This window comes from Elephantulus edwardii, unplaced genomic scaffold (assembly GCF_000299155.1).
Source record: "Elephantulus edwardii isolate Elephantulus edwardi_28Jun2011 unplaced genomic scaffold, EleEdw1.0 scaffold00089, whole genome shotgun sequence".
Lineage (NCBI taxonomy): Eukaryota > Metazoa > Chordata > Mammalia > Macroscelidea > Macroscelididae > Elephantulus > Elephantulus edwardii.
The window spans coordinates 4017046-4039063 of record NW_006399839.1 but is presented as its reverse complement, the minus strand read 5'-3'; the positions used below and the strand labels follow the sequence as shown (position 1 = coordinate 4039063).

At 45.4% G+C, this 22018-nt stretch overlaps 1 protein-coding gene across 1 annotated transcript in view; it reads right to left on the bottom strand.

The window, feature by feature from the left end:
* Nucleotides 1–479: 479 nt before the first annotated feature.
* The window catches only part of SUDS3 (suppressor of defective silencing 3 homolog (S. cerevisiae)), a 38838-nt gene continuing 17299 nt past the window's right edge, over nt 480–22018 (bottom strand). Inside the window, exons 7-12 of the mRNA XM_006890413.1 lie at nt 19633–19728; nt 18595–18656; nt 18407–18428; nt 17178–17283; nt 3588–3672; nt 480–615 (exon numbers count right to left, since the gene is read on the bottom strand). Of these exons, the coding sequence (XP_006890475.1) occupies nt 517–615; nt 3588–3672; nt 17178–17283; nt 18407–18428; nt 18595–18656; nt 19633–19728 (470 nt within the window). The 3' untranslated portion in view covers nt 480–516. The remainder of the gene's footprint in view (nt 616–3587; nt 3673–17177; nt 17284–18406; nt 18429–18594; nt 18657–19632; nt 19729–22018) is intronic.

The window sequence follows — 22018 nt, the reverse complement described above, 5'->3', positions numbered from 1 at the left end:
CCTTCTGCTGAGACCTCTGCTCCAAGCTTCTCTGGGGAGAACAGTGAATCGGCCTCGACACGGGAAGCAGCTATGGGATCTGCTAAGCCGATTCCCACCGTGGAAACGCTCTACCTCTGGCTGCTCTTCCCCATGGCACAGAGATCTGAAGGTAATTAAGAAAAGAGCTTTCCTTTCAAACTCAAAAGAGTTTATGATTTGTTCTCGGGGTTTTTTAAAGTCAGAGAGAGAAAAACATAAGGGGGAAAAAAATTAGAAAGGACAGTAAATCAAACCCCAATTTCCCGAACGTAAAACAGTCCCCTGGTGATGGAAGCCGGGAGGTCAAGGCCAGAGTGACACCAGGACAGGAATGACTGGCCCCAAAAGTGTCCTGCAGGATCCTCAACAGTGTCCTCCGCGCTCCGAGGCCGATGTGCTATTTCCAGTAAGTTAATTTTTTTCTATTAAGGAGAAAACAAAACAAACATAAAAACCACTCCAGAGAAAGGGTCAAGGGTAGAACACGGTAGAAAGTCAAGCCGCTGACCGCCGGCGGATCACAAAGAGTCCGCGCTGGAGCTGGCCCAGGTAGATCCTCATCTTGGTGCTATCGCTGGTCTTCCTCACCCAGATCTGAGGGAGAACAAAGAGGAGCACGGTGAGAGGTGGGGCTGCGGACGTGCAGGACCCCGTCTCCCGGAGCACCCCATCACCCACACGAGGTTGTGGTAGGCACAAATGTGTCCCTCAAGTCAATGACCCTTCTCAAGGGTGAGCTCTCTGCCAAGAACCTCCACCACCTGTGGCCTCCTGGACATCACAGGCCTCTCTCTTCTACCTGAGGTGACCTGGGACACAGAAACGCTGAAGCTCTGCCCTGGTGGGGCTTCGTGCTTGCTTTGATCTTAAGATCTCTTTGTCCTGTCCTTGCATTCAAGATGCATATCCACATGAACATAAACCTCCAATCAATGTGAGAACTACCACTCTCGTCAAGAAAGACTGCCAGCTTTCCAAGGCTCTAGAGAAGTACAGCGAGTGGTTGCTGTTGTTAGGTGCCACTGAGTCCACTTATAGTGACATATGAAAACAGCTGTGAACCCTGCCCTGTCCAGGGCCAGCCTCATCTCTGAAATACTTGAGGCCAGGAAAAGGGGGGGGGGGTAAAAAACAGACACCTACACTACAGTAAATATCAGGACCATGAAGGTTGAGTGATGGAAGGCCTTTCCTCCTTCCTGCACCATTCTCTCAGTGAGAGTCAACTGTGGCAGCAGGGTTGAGACTAAGTGGCATCCCTGTAGGAAGGGTGGACGTGTTCTGTTCCATGCCTGGCCGCATGTCAGTGAGCAATGATCAAGCTCTTTCTGGGCGCCAGTCACAAAGCGCTGCCCACATTCAGCTTTTCCAAGCTCAGAACTCCTGATGCCCATTTCATAGATAAAGAAAGAAAAGCTCGGCAGAGGTGAAGCACTCATCCCGATGTGAAGCCTGGTGGGAGCCTCTTCCCCCAGTCCCCGCCTCTCCACCCTTCTCTCCGTACCGTGTAATTAAATGGAGCCCCCACACGTTGCTTCTCTGAAGGTGTGAATCTCACCCGTACAGACAAGTACAATTTTACAAGGGGATCTGCTCCCTCCTTTGCTTAGTTTTCAGGTTCTAAAAAGGCTCCTGCTCAATTTCTTGAGCATGATTATTTAGTGACAGACTTTCAAGTCAAATGTGCTGCTTTAAAAAATGTGGAAGGGAAAAAAAAAAGAATGTGGAATGTAAAGACCTCTGAGGGCCATGGCAGAACCATTTTAAACCAAGTGTGAGGGCAGGAGGAGTCACCACGGCCACTCCTGCTCTCACACATCGGCCTAGTGAAGCCGTCCGCAGCCCAGCTAGGCAGAGGTCCGCTCAACCCCGTGCCATTTAGGAGTGACCTGAAATACGAGCTGTGACGCTCCGGGTAGACACGAGACCTGCTCGCCAGTGCCAGCCACACACATTTCCCGCACACTGAGGTGTCCCCCCTCCAAAAGACGTGTCCTTGTCAGATGACTGTTTCCCTGTCAGACCACTGTGACACTGTTATGTCAGAAAGTGACACCCTTCAACAGAGCGGGGGAGGCCACATGTGCAGGGGTCCGGGCATCCACACTCCATCTTGTGAGGTCACCGTGCCTCCTGGCTGAGGACCAAAGGTCTACCATATCCCCGGGGCTGGCTGTCACCGGCTGGAAGTGACTCACGTAGCTCCTAGGCCCCGGAGAGAATGACATTTATCTTTCTGGAGGGCTCACCCTAACTTTTGAATAAACAAGCATTTTGCAAACTGGTCACCTCTGTGGGCATCCGCAATTCTGGAAGCTGGGCGAATAGGAGCAGCTTAAGTTATTTCATAATTGAATTGCATTAAATTGACTATGCGCTGGCATGAGTAAGTTACAGAGAGCAGACAAGGAAAAATCAATTTCTTGGCAGACATTTGTGGACTGATAAAAAGATGGAGCCAATATTCAAGTTTAAAACTTGCTGTAACTGCTAATACAAAGCACATGCTGCTGACGTCTGCTGGTGAAGGGCAGTCAGAGAACCCGGAGGGAGGCCACATCACGAGCACGGTCCTCGGCCTCAGCTCACAGAGAATTAAAGAGCAAATTGTCTCTTATGGAGTGAGCTTCTCTTGTGGAAGCACTGAGTCCAGTACCCATGGGCATGAGCTTGTGCGTTTGGTGTTCCTCTGACAACAAACAGGACATGCTAAACAGCCAAGAACAAACACGGAGCAGAGGTTGGGCCGGGTTAGGCAGGCCAGCGATGTAGGCCAGCGCCCACTCACTGAGCCCTTACTTGGGGTCGCCAGGTCATCAACACAGGAGGACAAACCAGCCCTTAGTTTTGGTCTTTTGTTCAACAAAACCTCAGCAAGCACTTATGCGTCCACTGACTCTGCTGGGTGCTGGCGACAGATAGTAAACAAGGCCACCAGGTTCCTGCTGCCACAGCTTCAAATACAGAGGGGGATAAAGTGCAAGAAATAATCCCATACTGGCAAGTGCTAATAAGGCCAACTTCAGAGCGTTTTCACAGACCCTGAAGGGCACCTCATTTGGCCCAGACAGCCCCAAAGCATCACGGAGTGTTGTGGACAAGACAGATGTTGGGCCAGACACCGTCACACGCCTCATTTAGTCCTCACAGCCAGAAATAGGCCAATTAGTGCATATGAAGGTTCTAGAAAAGCAGTAAGCTGAAGATGGGGTGTGTGTGCCACGGATAAGCTCCATTCTCAGGCTAGTGACCTTGAACAGCAGCAGGGTTTTAAGGCAAACACTTCACAGAGACTCTCCCCACGTCTTTCCTGAGTTTACCTCAGTGGCGCTCAAGCCAGTTACAACAGTTTCCCAAACGCAGCAAGGAATACCCACACCCACGTACAATGGAGTCATGGGAACTGCGTAAGGGTGATTCTGACTGTGTGCAATTTCTGCCTGAACGTGCTGACCTCGCAACACAGACATGCTTGGCCTTTTTTGGCATCTTATGCAAGGCTGTCCTTTCAAATGCTTCAGAGCCCATGTTTTGCTTTCCCAGAGGACGACAGAAGGCGTCCTTACCTCATTGGCTCCGACGGAGCTAATGACACAGCTCAGTTTCTGGTTGTCCTTTGACTCCAGGTAGATGGCTTGGCTCTTGTGGTACCTGCCAAAAAAACAAGGACAAAATAACCATAAACAAAACCCAAGAGAGCCCAGGACAGTCAGGAATGGGTTTGTGAATGGTATGGACAAGTCACAGGTGTCCCTTCCAGCTTCAACAAAATTCACGGACAAGGGTGCAGAAAACAAGAGAAAGCCGGGGCCAGAAGCCAAATGGGGCAGGGACAGATGCTACAGGATATAGGAGCAGCTGCTGGGTTACCAGCGTTGGAAATACCAGCCGAGCTCCCGCTGGCAGCACTGACCTGGGTCAGTCACAGTTAGTTAAGACACAACCTTTGGTTCCCTGGATCACATGGAGCACTGGATCATTCCAGCAATCCAGATCCACTAACTTATGCAAATTCCACCCAAACTCATCTTCCAGCAAACTAGCGCATCCAAGTATTATTTCTCTGGGGAAGGAAGGCAGCAGCTCTGTTTTGCTGGTATAATGAAATAAGCTACAGCCAAGAAAACACAGCTGAAGGGTGTGTGTCAGCCCTACAATGAATGAGCTTTTCCAATCTAGGTTCTGTGTCCTCTTTAATCTACTGCTCCGGAGCTGAACACAGTTTTCCAAGTCCATTTCCTTCATGAAAACGCCAGTAAGAGAAATCATTTTATATGTGCAATTAGAACAGCGAGACTGGTTTTTGACTGAAGCTTTAAAAATGCTCTAGGCCATAGCTTAGCTGGTAAAATGGGTCAGGGAGCATTCATCATGCTAACTATGGCATATCACAAGGTCTGGATTATGGGATGCAAAAGGAAAAGCTCAATTAGTTCACAGTCAGACTCCAACCCCGACACTTCTCTGTCTGCCCACTCACACCCAATCCAACCACCCTGAGTCACGTCCCAAGTGAAGTGTGGAATAAAAGCAGCACAGAGAGGGGATTTCGACAAGACAGCAGCCCGGGCTTCTCCAGTGAGGACACCAGAGAACAACGCGAACAGACACAGATGATCATTCTGGAACTCCAAGTCTCAAGGAGTAGTTTGAATGCCCAGTGAAGGAAGAAATTGAAAGAAAACATTGACTAGAGAGACAAACGGTGCGGAGAATTGAGAACGAACTTGACACAGTGCAGCCATTTGCAACTTTTTTTGCCTCTCCTCCTCTTGAGCTTTTTTGCAAGTAGCTTTCTGGAGGGGCAGGAACCCGAGACTGCAAAGACACAGATACGAGCGCCTGGCCAGCACAGTGTGGTGCAGGATCTCCCCCTTACTCCCCTAACGGTACTGGGGGATCATCACTGTGTCCATCCTCCAGGGGCCCCTTGACCACTCCAACCCAAGCTGGCTCGCACTATAGTGAACATGGCTACTGCTCACTGGGACATTGTGAAAATTAAATACTTACGCACATCTAAAGATGTCTCTGAAATTATACAAAGAGAGCTAACAGGTTTGGCAAAGAATATCTGACAAAATCATATCTGACAGGGAACTAATATCTAAAATTTATAGGCAACTCCAGTAGCACAACCACCAAAACAAACAATCCAATTAAAAAATGGCCAGGGGGCATGAGAAGATGCTTCATCAAAGACGACGCTGAGCTGATCAACACGCACATGAAGAAACACTGATGATCATTTGCTATTAAGAGAGGAAACCAAGAGAACAATGAGAGGTTGTCTCACCTCAGCAGTAGTCAAGTTCAGTGTGACAGAAAACAAATGCCTGCAAAGGTGTGGAGAGCCTGGAATTCTGGTGGTGCAGTCTGCAGAGAACTGAACTGCCAAACCAAAGGCTGCACCTCTGTCAGTTCTAGCCTCCCGGAAGCTGTGCGAGAGCAAGCAGAGTATGTACAGCCTCTGAAACCCTTGTGGGGGGTTGTCAATTCTGAGGCCAACTCGACAGCAATGCGTGAGCTGCCATATAAAAATGAGCAGTCACTGTGAGGCTGCCTTAGGAAGCTGGAAAAAGAAATACCAGTGGATCCAGCAATTCCACTACAAGAGAGATAAACCCTAAAGGGATAAGAGCAGCAACAAGAACACGTACACCCACGTTCACTGCAGCATTACCGACAACAGCAAAGAGATGTAAACAACCCAGGAGACCACCAACAGACTAATGGATAATCAAACCATGCTGCATGCACACAATGAAATACGAAGGATTTGTGAAATACCACATACATCTAGGGGACATTAGGCTGAGTCAAGTCAGTCAGTCCCAAAAGACAAATATTGTTGAGTCCAGTATTATAAAAGAAAGAAAGGTTTTTCTAAAGAAAGGTTTGTACACAGAAAGAAACCTTCTTGGACAGGCACCAGGGATAGGAAGGGAGGGAGAGGGGAACAAAAATCAGAAAACGGACAAGTGATGAAGAGAAAGGCAATACACAACAGGGGTGCAAGCAGTCCTAAACGCCACGAAAGAGATGCAAGCCACAGAGAGGTGTACAAGAAATAGTCAACAAAGGTAAACATGGCCACAGACACAACCCTGCAGTATCAGCAATAGTCAGGGGATGCAAGTGGATATACAGGCAGATGCCAAGAGTCACAGCAACAGCCGGGGGAAAGGGTTTTTATCCATGACATATGTAGGTTTGGCAAGTGAGCTTTCTACATTCATATTAGTATTTGCAGTAAGCATTATCTATGCATATAGCAGAGCCAACAGGAGGCAAAGCTAAATTTCCTAACCATGACTAAATACCCTAAAGGAATGAGGTGCTGGTCCTGGGGCCCTGAGACCACATACTCAGGGGGCTTCAACCACAACCGGCATACAGTGCACAAAGACAATGTTCTACATTCCACTTGAGTAACAAAATGGGCTCTTCAAAGAAGAGCCTTGCATCTCTTTCGTGGCGTTTAGAAGCCACCCAAGGTGCAACTATTGGTCTAACCCTGCTCAGGGCAAAGAAGAGTAAGGAAAGCAAAGACACACAGAAGCCATTAGTCCAGGGACGAGTGGACCCCATGAACCTCAACTTTCATGACTCTGAGACAAGAAACAGCTACAACTGCTGACTACTCTAAAAGGGACCTCAGTAGAAGGTTCTAGACAGTAGGTGAATGTGGAACAAAACAACAATGTAAAAATGGCCAAGCTTACCAGGTCCAACAGAGACTGGTAGTATCCCTGAGACAATGGGCTTTTATCAACCTTTGAGTACAGAACAAACTTATTTCCATGGCTCAACTTTCAGTCAAACAAGAACCAGGTCCATAAGATAAACAGTAACACCAGGGAGGTGCCCACTTCTCAGTATAAACAACCACATGAACACAGGAAGCAGGAAGGAATAGGACAGGAGTGGTGGACATGACACTCACGGGAATGAAGAGGGAAGAGTGCAGCTACATTGTGGGTACTGTTATAAAACAAAACTTGTATGAATGGCTGAATGGAAAAATGAACTGAATTTTCACTAAAATCCCAATAAAAAGAAATACAGAGGGTAAACAGTCACTCTCTGTTATTAAAGAAATAAAAACCCCAAACCAAAAATGCGACTAGCCTCAGGTCATTTAGACACTACTTTTCTTACTACTTTAATAAAAAAAAAAAACCAACCCGTGAGTGTGGCCTAGAAGTATATTACCAGTGTGAACACAGGCATATTGCTCTGTGTGTATGACTAATGTGAACGCAGTATACTTCTCAGTGCAAAATATTAACTATGCCCATTGTGTGCAGTCAAGATTGGTGGAAGATCTATCAACAATCTGCATTATGCAGATGACACAACCCTGCTTGCTGAAACTGAGGAGGACCTGAAACACTTGCTGCAGAGGGTCCAGGACTGCAGCCTCCAATATGGGTTGAGGCTCAATGTCAAGAATACAAAGATTCTCATCACTGGACCAATTGGCAGCATCAGGATGGATGGTGAAGAGATTGAGATTGTTCACAGCTTTAGTTTGTTTGGCTCCACAGTCAACACTCTTGGCACCAGTAGCCAGGAAATTAAAAGGCACATTGCCATGGGAAAGTCTGCTGTTAGAGACCTCTACAAAGTACTGAAGAGCAATGGTGTCTCTCTGGAGACTAAGGTGCGTCTGATACAGGCCATGGTCTTTGCGATCACTTGTTATGCATCAGAGTTGGACAATGACTAAGGAGGACAGAAGGTGAATTGATACCTTTGAGCTGTGGTGCTGGAGAAGAGTATTGAGGGTACCATGGACTGCTAGGAAAACAAACATTCATCCTGGAAAGGGTTAAACTAGGCAGGTCCTTAGAGGCAAGGATTCTGAGGCTCCGTCTAACATACTCTGGACACATCATAAGGAGGGACCGGTCTTTGGAGAGGGAAAAACAAAATTTTAAGTAGTAATTCTTTCTAGAATAATTGTCTTTTTATAATAAACGGGTATTTTTTTTAAAAAGGCAATAAAAGAGTTTCTTTAAACTCATGGTACTGAAATGGAAGCAGAACATAGGAAAAGAGGGTGAGGGGACCTGCATGACTCTACGAATGTAATCAGTGCCACTGAATTGTGCATGTGGAAACTATGAAATTACTGCAGAATTCTACAACAAAAATGCATTTTGTAAATATGTACTGGAAAATACCTAAGGAGCAAAGATGGGGGAGAAAGCAAGCTTAACGTCATTTGTCACAAAACTCAACAGTTAACTGTGGAAGACAAATGGGTTGAAAATCTCAGGATCTATTTTCTATTTTCCTTCAGATGTGCTTAAAATCCCACATCTGTCTGCTCTGGGATCACCTAATGGTGGTGGGCGTAAACGCTCAGCATGGACCCCACCCGTTCCTTGGAGGAGAACTGGCCTGCAAGCTCCCCAAGCAGCCGACTTTGGAATGTGTTGCCTGGCCCACTGCTGCTGATCCCAAGCCACAGTGACCCTCCAGAGAAGAACGGCTCTATAGCATTTACAAAACTGTGACCATTATGGAAGCGGGTTGTCATCATTTTCTGCCATGTAGCATCTTGTGGGTTCAAACCATTAACCTTGTAGGCAGCAGTCCAATGCTTTACCACTCTTAAAACAGTGTCTCTTTGATTTTTTAGGGATTCTCTCAGGCTTCAAGCAAAATGGTCTTAGGGAACCAATGTGTTCCCTGGATAGCAAATCCGTTCAATCATTTGATCTCTGAAAAAAACATTAAAGTCTTCAGGTTCATATGAAACCAAAAAACGTATGACAAGTTTAACATACAAATTTATTTTTAAAGACTAATAAAATAGCTAAATATATTTGGAATTCCCCTATTTTTAAAATGTTAAAAGCAACACCAAGCATAGTTAATCAGCTAAAGTGTACATTACCACTTTTCTGCCAATTAACTATTTTCAGGGTTGCGTTTGGTTTGCCTTTTTTTTTGTCATCCACTCGCCCCTGCAAGCTGCATTTCATCTCTATAGAAAAACATTTTAAACAGCCTCAGAGAGCGAGCCTCAAATGTCAAATTGACTTTATTCCTTTATTACTAATGGAAATTCTGACCCAGGAATCCCTATAATTAAGCTCTTAAAGCTTTGCTTCCACTATTAAACCCAGCAAGCTAGAATTACCACTACTCCCTTAAAAGAAAGCGATTTCCCCAGAAGGTGGGTCGAAAAAGTGGGGTGGGGAGAGGGAGAATTAATTTAATTTTGTGTCCTTCTGGGAACCCTGACATGAACATTACAATTCCCAAAATCCACCAGCCCCAGGCTCCAGCAGCAGAACCTTAGGAAGGACCAAGTCTAGCCATAAATACTCGTTACTTTAAGTCTTTCACAGCAGCAGGAAGGGCAGGGGGGTTAAATCCACTTGAGCAAGTGGGTGACTTCACTTGCGATTCACATTAGCAGTTTCAGCTTTGAAGTGAGAAGAGAAGAGAAACAGTCCACCAGCACCACCGGTTCGTTATTTTAAAATATCAGCAACTTTCACAGCATTTTCCGAGAGGGGTCATTAGTCCAAAACGTGAGGAGAGAGTGCAGCATGAGAGAAAATGCTTTGAGAGCCGTGTACAACCAAGGCACAGGGAAGATGCTTATCTTTCAAAATTAAATGTAGCTTGGTAAGTGCTCACGCCAGGACGGGAAGCCTGAGCCGCGTTCGTTTTGCTGAAGTCACTCAAAACCCAGTGAAACATATTTTGCCAAAAATACTGTTTTATCCCCAACGTCACCAACAAAGAGTGATCTGCTGACCTCTCAGCCAGGGATCTGGACTGCAGGGGGTTACAAAATGTTGAAAGCCACCAAAACAACAGAGATGCAAAGCCCAGACTGACTGCATGAGCCTGCTGTGATGGGAGAGGCTGGGGACTGCCCGGGAGAAAAAAACAGGGGCCAGGACTCCCCAAAACACCTCTCAAGAAATCCTTTATGAGATTTTATACTAAGGTCAAAGAAGAAAAACACATAAAATACAGAAGGAAAGAAATTATGCCTTCAAAATGTACAGTAAGATGATGAACTAAGTATATGGCAGTCCAGACGGCACACCTGAGAAACCGGAAACAAAAGAGATACAATCATCCTAGAACCTTACATTACAATGGAAATGATGAAAAAAGTGGTCCAAATACAAGGCAGAGGTAGAAATGGAATGAAAATGTGAAAGAGAATAAACAGACAGAGCAGTGAACCATGTGCAGACCTGACACAGTGCAGCCACGGTGAACATCAGCAAGCAGCTTTCTGGCCAAAACAGGGACTCAGGCTGCAGTGGTACCCACACCAGACGCTGGCTGACAAGTCACGACCTCCTCCTTTCCCCCTAGTACCTTCCTGGGGATCAGAGGAGTGACTGGATCCACCAGTATCCCCAATCCACCCATCAGTCAGCCAGCCCCTACCCTAGTTCCATCCAAGGCTGGGTACGTGCTGTGCTGGTGCTGAGAAAACATCACCGCATTATCTAGAAATGCGCTCTCTTTGAGGCCTAGAGCCTGTGAAGTGTGGCATGCTGGGATAGGAGAGGGAAGAGCCGGGGCATCCTAGCCTGTACTTAGCCCCTACATGGACAGAAACACCATCTCTGACCTTGCCCCTGTCCCTGGTCACCTCCTGGGTTGGTATAAACTGACTGGACGTCCCCATAGATTTGCCAGGGCTGCATGAGCCACATTCACATTAGGAGTTGTGCCCTCTCCACCTCTTGGGGCCTGCAGAGCCCATGATCCTCGGCCACCTCTGAGCTGGTAGTGACTGAATGTTACTGGCAGGACATCCTGTGCACATCAACCCCACGTAGGGGAGTGCATGCACTGCTTCTACCAGGGCTGGGGCAGTACGCTGTCTGAATTGATACTCAGCTACAATCTATCTCCTGGTCTGGCAGACACTGTCCCCAAAATTGGGTGGTCTTAGGGACCTGGCCCCAGGTGCATGACACCCTCAGATGTAAGGACACACGTGCTCTCCACTTCCTCATGGTGGCAGAGAGCGCCATCTCTAACTGGAGTGGTGGTACTGCTACACCTGTTGCTTGAGTTGGCAGACATCATCTCTGGCTGGGCGGGCAGTTCTGGGGATGCCTGAAGCCAGCAGAAATGCCACACCATGTTGGGTGTTCCACCTCTGGATGGCACCTAGCTTGACAGAGGTGTTGTACTTGGCCTGGCAGCATGTTCTGAGCTCTTCCCTGGGCCAGTGGAAGTTCTGTTCTTTGCTGGGCACTTAACCTTCAGCCATCTCTTAGAAGAGCACAAACTCAACCCTGTCTGGGAATTCTACCTCCAACTGTTGTTGTTATGGGCCATCACATCAACTATGACTCACAACAACCCTATGAACAATGGCTCTGAACCTTGCCCTATCCTGAGACAGTCTCACTGTCTCTGATACATCTGATCCTACTTTAACAGTCGCTGTGTCAATTCCTTCAATCCAGGGTCTTCCTCTCCTGTGCTAACCCTCCATCCTTTCAAGCATGGTGTCCTTCACCAAGGACTGGTCCCTCCTGACAAGATGGACATGTAGAAACTCTGGCCCTGCACTAAATAGTTTTTCTACAGTGGAACAAAGAATTAGTGGGACTAAAGACAAATATCTAAGCACTAATCTGTTAGAGAAGCAATCAGAAGAAACAAAACAAAGACTAAGAATTATGTGGGACAGCATCAATAGCAATAATTTAAATGTGATCAGAATTCTAGAATAGGAAGAAAAAAAAGAATCCCAAGAGAATATTGTTGAAGACTTGTTGGATGAAAACCACCCAAGTACTTTGAAAAATGAGAAGCTATGTATTTGAGAAGCTCAGTGAAGCCCAAACTAGATTCTAAAATAAAGTCAATAAGACATTATCAGAATTAAACTTTGCATAACCAAAAGTAAAGGAAGAATTATGAAAATGTTACCTTACCTAGAAAGGAAAACCAATAAGATTATCTTCTGATTTTTCAGCAGAAACCATGTAGCTAAGATGACAATGGGACTACAGAAAACTCTGAAAGATGAACACTCCCAACCAAGAATTATATACCCAACAGAACTTTCTCCTAAAAAAAGGTGGGGAAATTAGGGCATTTCCAGACAAACAAAAATTAAGTGAATTTTAAAGACCAGACCAAGCTCATAAGAAGTACTACAGGAAGTTATTAAAAAAGGAAACAGCAACAGACAACAATCTGAAACAAATGCCAACATCTTTCAGAAATCAACCAAGATACAATTACAGTTAGCAAAACGAACCTATGAGAACCAGAGGCAGCAGTCAGAGAGAACAAGAGATACAGCCTTAGTAGTGCTCACCAGTCTGCACCAGCAAGTTTGGAGGACAGCTGCTAGGCTGACTGACTGCAAGAAATCCATATTTGTTCCCATTCTCAAGAAGGGCGATCCAATAGGATGTAGAAATTTTTTAACAGTATCATTATTATCAAATTGCAAGCAAAATAATGCTTAAGTTTGTCAAAAAAATAGCTAGAGCAATAAATTGACAGGGAACTACCAGAAATTCAAAACTGGATTTAGAAGAGACCATGGCACCAGAGATATCATTGCTAATGTCAGATTGATTCTGTCTGAAAGCAGGAGAATATAGATCATTAACAAACTATAGATAACACTGAGGAGAATGAGAGTCCCTGAACACTTTATTATGCTTATATGAAACCAAGAGTATATATGCCAAGAAGCTGTTGTCCAAACAGAGCAAAAAAAAAAAAACACTGCATGGTTTAAAATCAGGAAAGGTATGTGCCAGAGCTGTGTGTCCTTTCTCCACACCTACTCAATCACTAGACTGAGCAAGTCATTAGAGAAGTAGAAGAATGTGGGATCAGGATAGGAGAAAGACTCATCAACAACCTGCGTTGTGCAGATGAGACAATGCTGCTTGCAGAAATTAAGGACTTTAAATGCTTACTGCAGAATATCAAAGACTACAGCCTTCCATATGGATTGTATCTCAAAATTAAGAAGACAAAAATCACCATAAGCAGGGGAGCTCTGGTGGCCTAGGGGTAAGGAGCTGCAACTACAATCCCAGAGGCGCACGGTTCGAATCCACCAGATGCTCTGCTGGGGACGGAGGGACAATCTCCTCCTGTACCAGTCAGATCTGATTTGACGGTACACGCACACAAAAAGAATTAAAAAAATTTAAAAAAAAAAATCACCGTAAGCAACATCTTGATAGATGGAGTAAAGATTGAAGTTGTCAATGATTTTTTCTTACTTGGATCAATACTCTTGGTATCAGCAATGAGGAGCTCAGGAGACATACTGCATTGGGAAAGACTACTGTCTCCAAATTACTGAGGACTAATGATATCGTTTGAAGACTAAAGTATGCCTGATTCAGGCCATGGTCTTTTTAATCACTTGCTATGCATCTGAGAGCTGGACAATGAATAAGGATGACAGAAGAAGAATTGAAGCCTTTAAGCTGTAGTGTTGGAGAGAAACAGTGACTATCCCATGGACTGCCAAAAGAACAAAAAGATCTTGGGAAAAATGCAGCCAGAGTGCTCTTTGGAGGCAAGGATGGTGAAGCTTCATCTCACATACTTTGGTCATGTTTCTAGGAGAGGCAATTCATTGGAAGAGAACTCATGTTTGGAAAGGTGGAAGGTTAGCAAAAGAGAAGACCTTTAATGAGACAGACTGAGAACAGTAAGTGACTGCAGCAATGGGCTGAGTGTGTCAGATGATGATGACACAGGAAAGGGTCACTATGACTCATCCGTGATGACACCTAGTAACGAGGACAACAGAGCTTAAAGAGCAAATAATGAAGTTAGAGAACTTCCAAAAGGAGAGGAACCCAAGAGAGAGTGCATTATTTCAGAATAAAATAGAAACTTGGATGGTAACCTCCAAGAAGATAAAGGAAGAAACTGTAAAAATAGCAATGAAGTAAATGAAAAGCCAGATACAAAATGAACTAAAGACAAAGTATACAGAACAAAAGAATCAGCAAACCTCAAAATATATTTAAGCAAAAAATACCAGTAAGTTTAAACTCATGGAAAAATGAATTAAATTAAAAATGCAGAATGTTGCCAGAGAACATGTCTGGTTGTCACTTTCAAAGATTCACTCACTCCTTGCTGTCAAGCTGGAATCAACACACAGCTGGAAACTGCCATGGGAGGAGATTGCCCAGCTTCTTTTTCTCCCACGAAAACGCTGGCCAGTTAAACCTACCAGGGTTAGCTGCACAATTCCCAATGGACTAGGTCAGCAAAAGTGTCCATTTGAAAATGATGCTGAAAATTCTTTCACAATGCTGAGAAGTTCTGAATATATCAAACCTGACCACTTGCTCAGAATATGTTATGAAATACTTCTCAGTGTGCCTCCTTTAGAAAAACAAAGAATTTTATTTTACTGCATTTCCACCCTTAAGACACGTCTCATAAAGTCCTAGGATTAGGCCTGGAAAGAAGAAGATTCGCAGCCATGCAATTACAAAATGAGCATCATTTGAAATATGGCATGGCTTTGAGACTCACAGATCCGTAAAAATATTAGAGATAAATCTCATCATTTTCAAAGCTGCTTCTTACGTGTGGGCTTGATCTTTAAAGGTTATTTGGTTTTCATTATTAGAGACATTTTTCATCTTATTTTGCCTTTCGGTGTGTTGAGCTGTTAGGCCCTGCCACCTAGTGGGGAATGTTCAGTTAGATAATGTTAGCATGTAGCACTGACTTCATAAAATTTAAAAAAATACCAGATAGGTCTTCCCTCCAAATCTCCTTTCAGGAAGGGAGATCTGTCCCTTTGAGAATGTAACTCAAGTAAATTTATCATCACTCTTTTATCCTAAAAAAAAAAAAAAAAACAAAACCAAATACCCCAGATAGCCAAGTCATACAGAAGTCACAAAGATCAAACTCGTGGCGAAAGTCTGCTTGTTATTATTACTTCTCGACAAGGTAACTCCTGCAAGGCAGTAGCTCCAACCTTCATAGGTTAGACCTGATTGACTTCAGTAATTACTAGACCTATAAGCATTTTAACCAACTTCAAATTTGGGAGCAACCATCTAAAGTGCTATGACTAGTCCAGACCAAAGAAGGAGGTGAGAAGCAAAGACACATATAGAAGCAGTCAGTCCAAAGCACTAAGAGAACACACAAATTTCAGCCTTCATGACCAGAAGAACTAGATGGTGCCCTGCGACCACTGCAGATTGCTCTAAAAGGGACCACGTTAGAAGGGAAAGCGGAGAGTGGGTGAGTGTGTGCAATAAAATTCAAAACCACTGAAATGATCACGCTTTCTGGTCCAATAGAGTGGTGGAACCCCCAAGACTTTGGCCGTTAGTCATCTTTAAAACCTGTCACAAAACACATACCCATGACTCAACTTACAGCCAAATAAGAGGCAGGCCAGGAAGGTGGCCAGTAACTCCAAGGAGACCCTCAATTGTCAGCATAATCAGCCACATAAGAATAAAAGGGTAGCATGTGCTCAGGGATAAATCTCAGAAAGCAAGAAGGGGTAGGATACAAGGATTAGTGGAAACAAGAATCACAGGGAAGAAGAAGAAAGAGTGTGATTATATGTTGAACATTGTAATTAATGCTCTAAAACAAAATATAAATAGCTGATTGGAAAACCAAATTGCTCCATTAATTTTCACTTAAATCAGTTGTTTTTATATGCCATCAAGTCACCTGCGGCTCACAGCAACCCTATGTATAACAGCCCTAAACCCTGTTCTGTCCCAGTACCAATCCTATTGTCTCTGACACACATATCTCCATTATTCCAGTCAATCAATCAATCCACCTTATCGAGGGTCTTCCTCTCCTGTATGATGTCTCTCTCCAAGGACTGATCCTGCCTTGTAACATGTCCAAAGTATGTCAGGCGAAGCTTCAGAATTCTTGCCTCCAAGGAGCAGCCTGGTTTCGCCCTCTCCAGGACGGACTTGTTTGTTCTCCTAGCAGTCCATGGTATATTCATACTCTTCTCCAGCACCACAGCTCAAAGGCATCAACTCTCCTTCTATCATCCCTAGTCAATATCCAGCTTTCTGATGCATAGCAAGAAACTGCAAAGTCCATGGCCTGTATCAGGCTCACCTTAGTCTCCAGACTGACATCACTACTCTTCAGTATGAAGAGTATGAAGTATAAATGACAGTAAGTAGCTAAACATTTAAAAAGCTCCAATCACTCAAAATTATCTTACTCTGAAACTTTTGGCTAGATAAAGATACTGAAACTCAATCATTGTAAGCGGTAATTAGAGACCAAACAGTAATAATCTGGAAAAATATTCTCAATACTGCCAAGTAAAAAGGCAGACACAAACATTCTGACTTAACCTGAGGGACATTCCGACTGCATATACAGACAAAGAACAGAAACAAATTCATGGCGATTTAAAGAGCATGGAAAGGCAGCACAGCCCCGGCTGGTTACATTCAGCAGATGCCTTGTACTCAGAAACAAACCCAAACTCCTGGCTGCTGAGTGGAATCCATTTCACAGCAATGTCCCACTGGTCTCGGAAGACACTATCTGTTAATGACGAAGTGAGCCTTCATGGCTCTTACAAATTGCTTTGCCATTCCCTCCGCAAGGAAACTATGTTGGTGGCTTCAGTCTTCAAAAACTCTACAAAGATTTTACCAAGATATGGTTGGGGTGGTGATATATTGGAGAGGGTAAGGTTGCCAAACATAAAAACATCTTAGAAATTCACACTGCACAGTGGCATATAACGTGTCCCCAGGACTCCTACAGTGAAACAAGCTCCCTTGAAACTTATTTGACACCTATTAACTTTAGCACACAGGGGCAGAGTTAGAGGAGGCAGAGGGGTCTCATATACCTCAGGTCCCGTCTATAGGAGAACCACAAAAGAGCCATGTCAGCAGCAAGGAGTCAAGAGGGGACCACTTGTCCACAGGCACCATCAGGACACACTTTCAGGGATCCCACAGTGAGAGTGGGGACATTTCTAACACATTTTCCACTATTATTCCACTTCGAGACGCTATTGTTCTGTGTGAAGCAGCAGCTGCACTCTGAAGTAACTATAGACAGCTGCAGCCCCCTCTGTACAGGAGTCTTTGGAGATGCATATGAGAGGCCCGTGCTTCTCCAGAACGTACCATCTCTTATCATAGTAGAGTTTGCCGTCTTCTATCCGAGCTTCAAATCTCTGGGCTGGAGACTCTGCAGGTGTGGCAGGCAAGTGTTCAGGAGAGGATGGGGACGCTGGAGGAACCAGAGAGGTATTTCAAGGATGAATGCACACTTTAGCTCAAATGCTACTAGGAGTAAATAACTGTGATTGTGGGCCCAAGTCCTAACAGTTGTAATAAAAGAGCATTTAGCCTATCCTTCTACATTTGCCAATCGCCCTGGCTTCTCAGACAGTCCTTTGAGGGAGCTGAGGCACTGACCAACTTCCCTGAGCAGAGGAGAGAAGCTGAGGCCAGGAAAGTTACAGGATCGCTCAGAGGTCACTTAAGAGTAGAAGGAATGCCTGAGTGACCATTCCAAGGGCAACAATTCTTAACATAAACTTTTTAAATTTCGAAAAAATCATTTCTTTCTAAGTAGGGCCAGCTATTCAGCAGCAGTAGTCGTATTCAGAGTTATACTGATACTAGTCCTGCTAATTACGGTGACTTAAATGGCCTAAATTCACAAACTCACTCCCACAGCTCTCTGCCCACCACGCCTTCAAGAGCTCAGGAGGAGGCTGTGGACCACATCACAGGTCCTCAGAAAATTATCTAACAGAGGAAGAAATCTTCTTTCTCTTACACCACACCCGGTTAGCAACAGGATGCATGAATAAACCACAATGAAGAAAAAAAAATTACCAAATTCAGAATTCTATTGTGCATCCTTGCATCAGCTTCCAGAAGGAACCATCATGAACAATGAACCTGCCTTTCTGTCAGCCCTGAGGGGGAGCCGCCAGCCACCCCTCACCAGCACCTGGCTGTGGAAACTGATGGAACACAACTATACAGTTCTCAGTTCCAAAAGGCAAGTAACGCGGAAGAGTTCTTCTGGTTTCATTCTCAAAAATGGATGACTTCTAGGTGTTGCATCTGACACACATAAGGAAAGCTTCACCAATCAACCACATCAAATGCCTCTTTTGCAATAAATGTTGAGGCAAAGACAAAAATTACTTTAGTGACAACAAAACTAAAAGGTGGGGAGGGGTGCACTTAGCGTCCCCTTCAGTTGTCACGAGGACTTTGAGGCAAATGACGAGTATTTTATTTGTGAAAACTGCAACAATTTCCTGACAAGTATCTGCATGTTTTTCCGACAACGTGACAGAGAAATTGCTCAAGTGCCAATAACATCGTGTGCTTACCTGGTCTCTTGGGTGACTTAAGCTGTAGGAAGAACAACAGAAAATCTTTAATAATTTCAGATGCAACTTAAGGTGTCAGAGGTATCATAACGATTTACCAAGCGACACAAAAACAGCGCTAAGAAAGAAAATGATGTCCCGTGCCCAAGCATTCCCCCAGATAAAAAAAAAAAAAGACCCAACTGTACCTTATTTAAGGTTCTCAGATCCTCCATGATCTGTTCGTCAGTTAACAAATAGTTTAGCTGAGGTGCTGAGAGTTAAAGGACCGTATCCAAACGACAAGGCTTTCAAACACAAAGATCGACAGAACAGAGCCAGCATTTCAGAACCAAGGAAGTGTGACTGTATTAAACAGGATTTCTGAAATACAGCTTGCTGTTCCCAAGCTGAAGTTCCCTCTCCAAATGCATGGTCTCAGGTATGTATACAACGAGATTGGCCCCCTGTTCCCCCACCACCTTCCGTCATGAATGGGTGCAAAGAGACTCATTTGCTAATTGCAATAACAGAGCACAGAATAACACGCGAGAGAAATTTCACCCTGAATTCTATGGTGCTTTGTTCCAAGATCTGAGGCTGGTCCTACACATGTGATGAGTTCATAAGTCTCTAACAACTCACAACCCTCAGACATGAAGGTGGAGGGACCTGAAGCTGGACATTTCTCTGTTGCTCATGTGCTCACAGGTTGAACAATTCAACCATTCCAGGCAAATGGCTGTTAGGGCGTCTACAGAGCCAGACACTACACTCCAGTTTAGTCCATCCTTGTTGCTATTTTTACAATTCATAGTCTTCTTTATGTCTGGCTCCAACTTCATTTGCTTTAAATTAAGCAACAGTTTGCAATGCACCCTTTTGGAGAGCTAGATAACTGAGGTACATGAAGGAAGATTACCGCCTTCACTTCAAAGGGAGAAGAATTAAGTATAGGGTGCTTTCAGCTGCTCTTCAATTCCAAAGTGAGTGTTAAAACCAGACTGAATTGCCACACCAAGTACTTTTGCAAGTAACTATTCTTTTCAAGTCCTTATTCTCCGTAAGTCGTCCCCCCCCCCATAAAGGCGATGGTACCACTAATGGGATTCCTATAAAGCAGCCAACACCAGCTCATGACAGAACTACATTTGCTTTCACACTAATTACAGCTTTCCTATAGGGCAAAGCCAATCCTGCTGCGTGGACCAGTGACGGCTCAGTTAGGTGCGCACGGTCAAGGATATCAGGAGCGGGCTTCCTTCTCTTGTCGGGGATGGGAACAGGGTCATTGGGTCGCCGCCGCAGCTTTCTGGTCATGATGGGTTTCACTTCCATGGAATCTGGGCAAGAAAGGAGAGGTTACATAGGTTGAATTCCCATCTGGGATCAGTAAGAACCTCCATCATCCTAAAAATATGTGTCCCCTAGTCACCCGCTCAGACCATAGGATTGGGAATGCTTGAGCCACACACGGCCCAGGTCTGATGCCCACGTCAGAAACAAGAGCATGTCTTAGAACATTCCTTTGATGTGGGTGCCCATGCTTCAGAATTCAGCCTCCTGTCAACCTTACAGCCACTGCCACTCTTTCTCCAGCATTCCCAGAAACCAGGGCCTTTTTCTCTGCACCTCTGAAATGAAGAGATCCAAGAGTCACAAGCCCTTGGGATCAGGAGGCACCTCAGGGACACCTCGGTTGACCTGTTCCTGCTGTTCCCACAGAGGACAAGTGAACCCACGTCTGTGGTACAAAGGCTCTTCCAGAGTCACTGGCCCCAGTAACACTACTGTTATCTCAGAACTTCATTTATATACTTCATCTCTTCCTTTTTCATGTCTTAGCCACTTGCACAGAAGAGATAACAAGGGCTCTTTCTCATCCTTCTTGACTTTTCCAAGGCAACAATGCTACTGCCCAGCCTAAGACAGTCCCTCCCCGCTCACGGCCACACAGAGCTCTCCATTCTGTTCTGTTCAACACGAGGGCCCAATCTGCGTCAGCCTGTACCCTGACAGCCAGCTCACCATGTCCAGCACCAAGTACCCCCCAACACCGCCATCCTCACCCACCACCACCACTGCTCCAGGTTCAATTCTCCCAACTCACTTCCTGGCTCTGCCTCTGCTTCTGACTTGCCGGGCTTCACCTTGGCATCAAACTGGCCAGGTGATGACAACTCCGCCTCCCGAATGCCTTTCTGTTCTGTTCCCTTTTATCATCGTTCCACTAAATCTTCAGTGGTCTATTGTGAACATCACACCATATCCAGCGCATCCTCCCCGCCCTCCACAATCTTCCTAAAACACAACCTAGATTTTGCCTGTCGTGTCTCTTATTAAATGTCGCTAGGACTCGCCACTCTCTATAAAACAATACCCATACCGCATGGCCCCTCACTATCTAGGCTGAGCCCCACTTCAGATTTGACTTTCTTCTTTGTTCACACTTGCTGGTGTATGAGCTTTGAGCTCAAACATTTTTCGTGCCTGCTGGTTCTTGCACCAGCTGCCCCTAAACCAAGTCTCCCATCTCCTGCCCAGCAAACACCTCATTTAACATCCATGGAGAGTCAGCTCACCTCGCCACTTTTGTACAAGCTTCCACTTCCCTCTGCAAGGAGTCCTTCTACACAATCTCCTCCCGTTCCTGTGCTGGAGATTTCTCCACCAGACTCCTGAATCCCACCTCCTCCAACATCAAGGAAATCTGTCCCCATCCTGGCTCCTGGCGATGGTTCTGGTCAACTGGAGGAGCCTAACCAAGCTTCCTACAGACTAGATGAGGTCATGATTGAAGGTCATGAGATAAATTCATGATTATCCACCGGCCAGCAGAGCAGACAGGACAGTGCTCTCAGGAAGTGCAAAAGCAGCCCTTCTCTCACAGCTATGCACACGAGCGAGTTCACCAAGTACGTGATAAACACGCTACGAAGTCCACTGCAAGGAGCTGCCACAGCGAAGGGCTGCGAGGGAGGAAGGAGGTACAGAATCAAGGCCAGGCCTGTGGAGCCCAAGTCACAGACGGACGGAGGGACTGAGTTGGTGGGCCAGAGCAATCGATAAAGCAGCAAGAACATTTAAAGAGCAAATCACTTGGAGCCCTTCTTGCTGTGCCCTCGAATAATGAAATGACCCAGGCTCAAGAAGGAACAAAAAATGCCTTGGTGTCCAGCTCGACCCTCCACTCTCCCCAAGATCCGGACCACTTCTTCCATTCCTCAACGCCCGGTATTTGTGTGGGACCCATTTTCATCACCCTGACTTGTGCGGGAAGCTTCCAGTTCTTACATGAATGTAACTGCACATACCTTCAACCCTGCTCAATCCTACCCTTGCTTAGAAGATGCTGCCTGCCGTCCATTTTGAACTCTCAGCCCCAGTGCCTTTAAGTGCCTTCTGAGAACAAACCTTATCTTTCACCTTAAAGCTGGGACTCACTGGTCCTGCAGGCCTCCAGGGCATCTGCATCTAAGCCAATAGCCAGGAGGCAGAGTGGGGTGGTGAGGACAGGCAGGAGCTCGGAATCAGGTAAATTCTGGCTCACCCACTAATTCACTGGGTGGCTTTAAACAAGCAGTGTCACATCCCAGGGCCTGCACTGGCATCTGGAAAATGACCTGCAAGTCG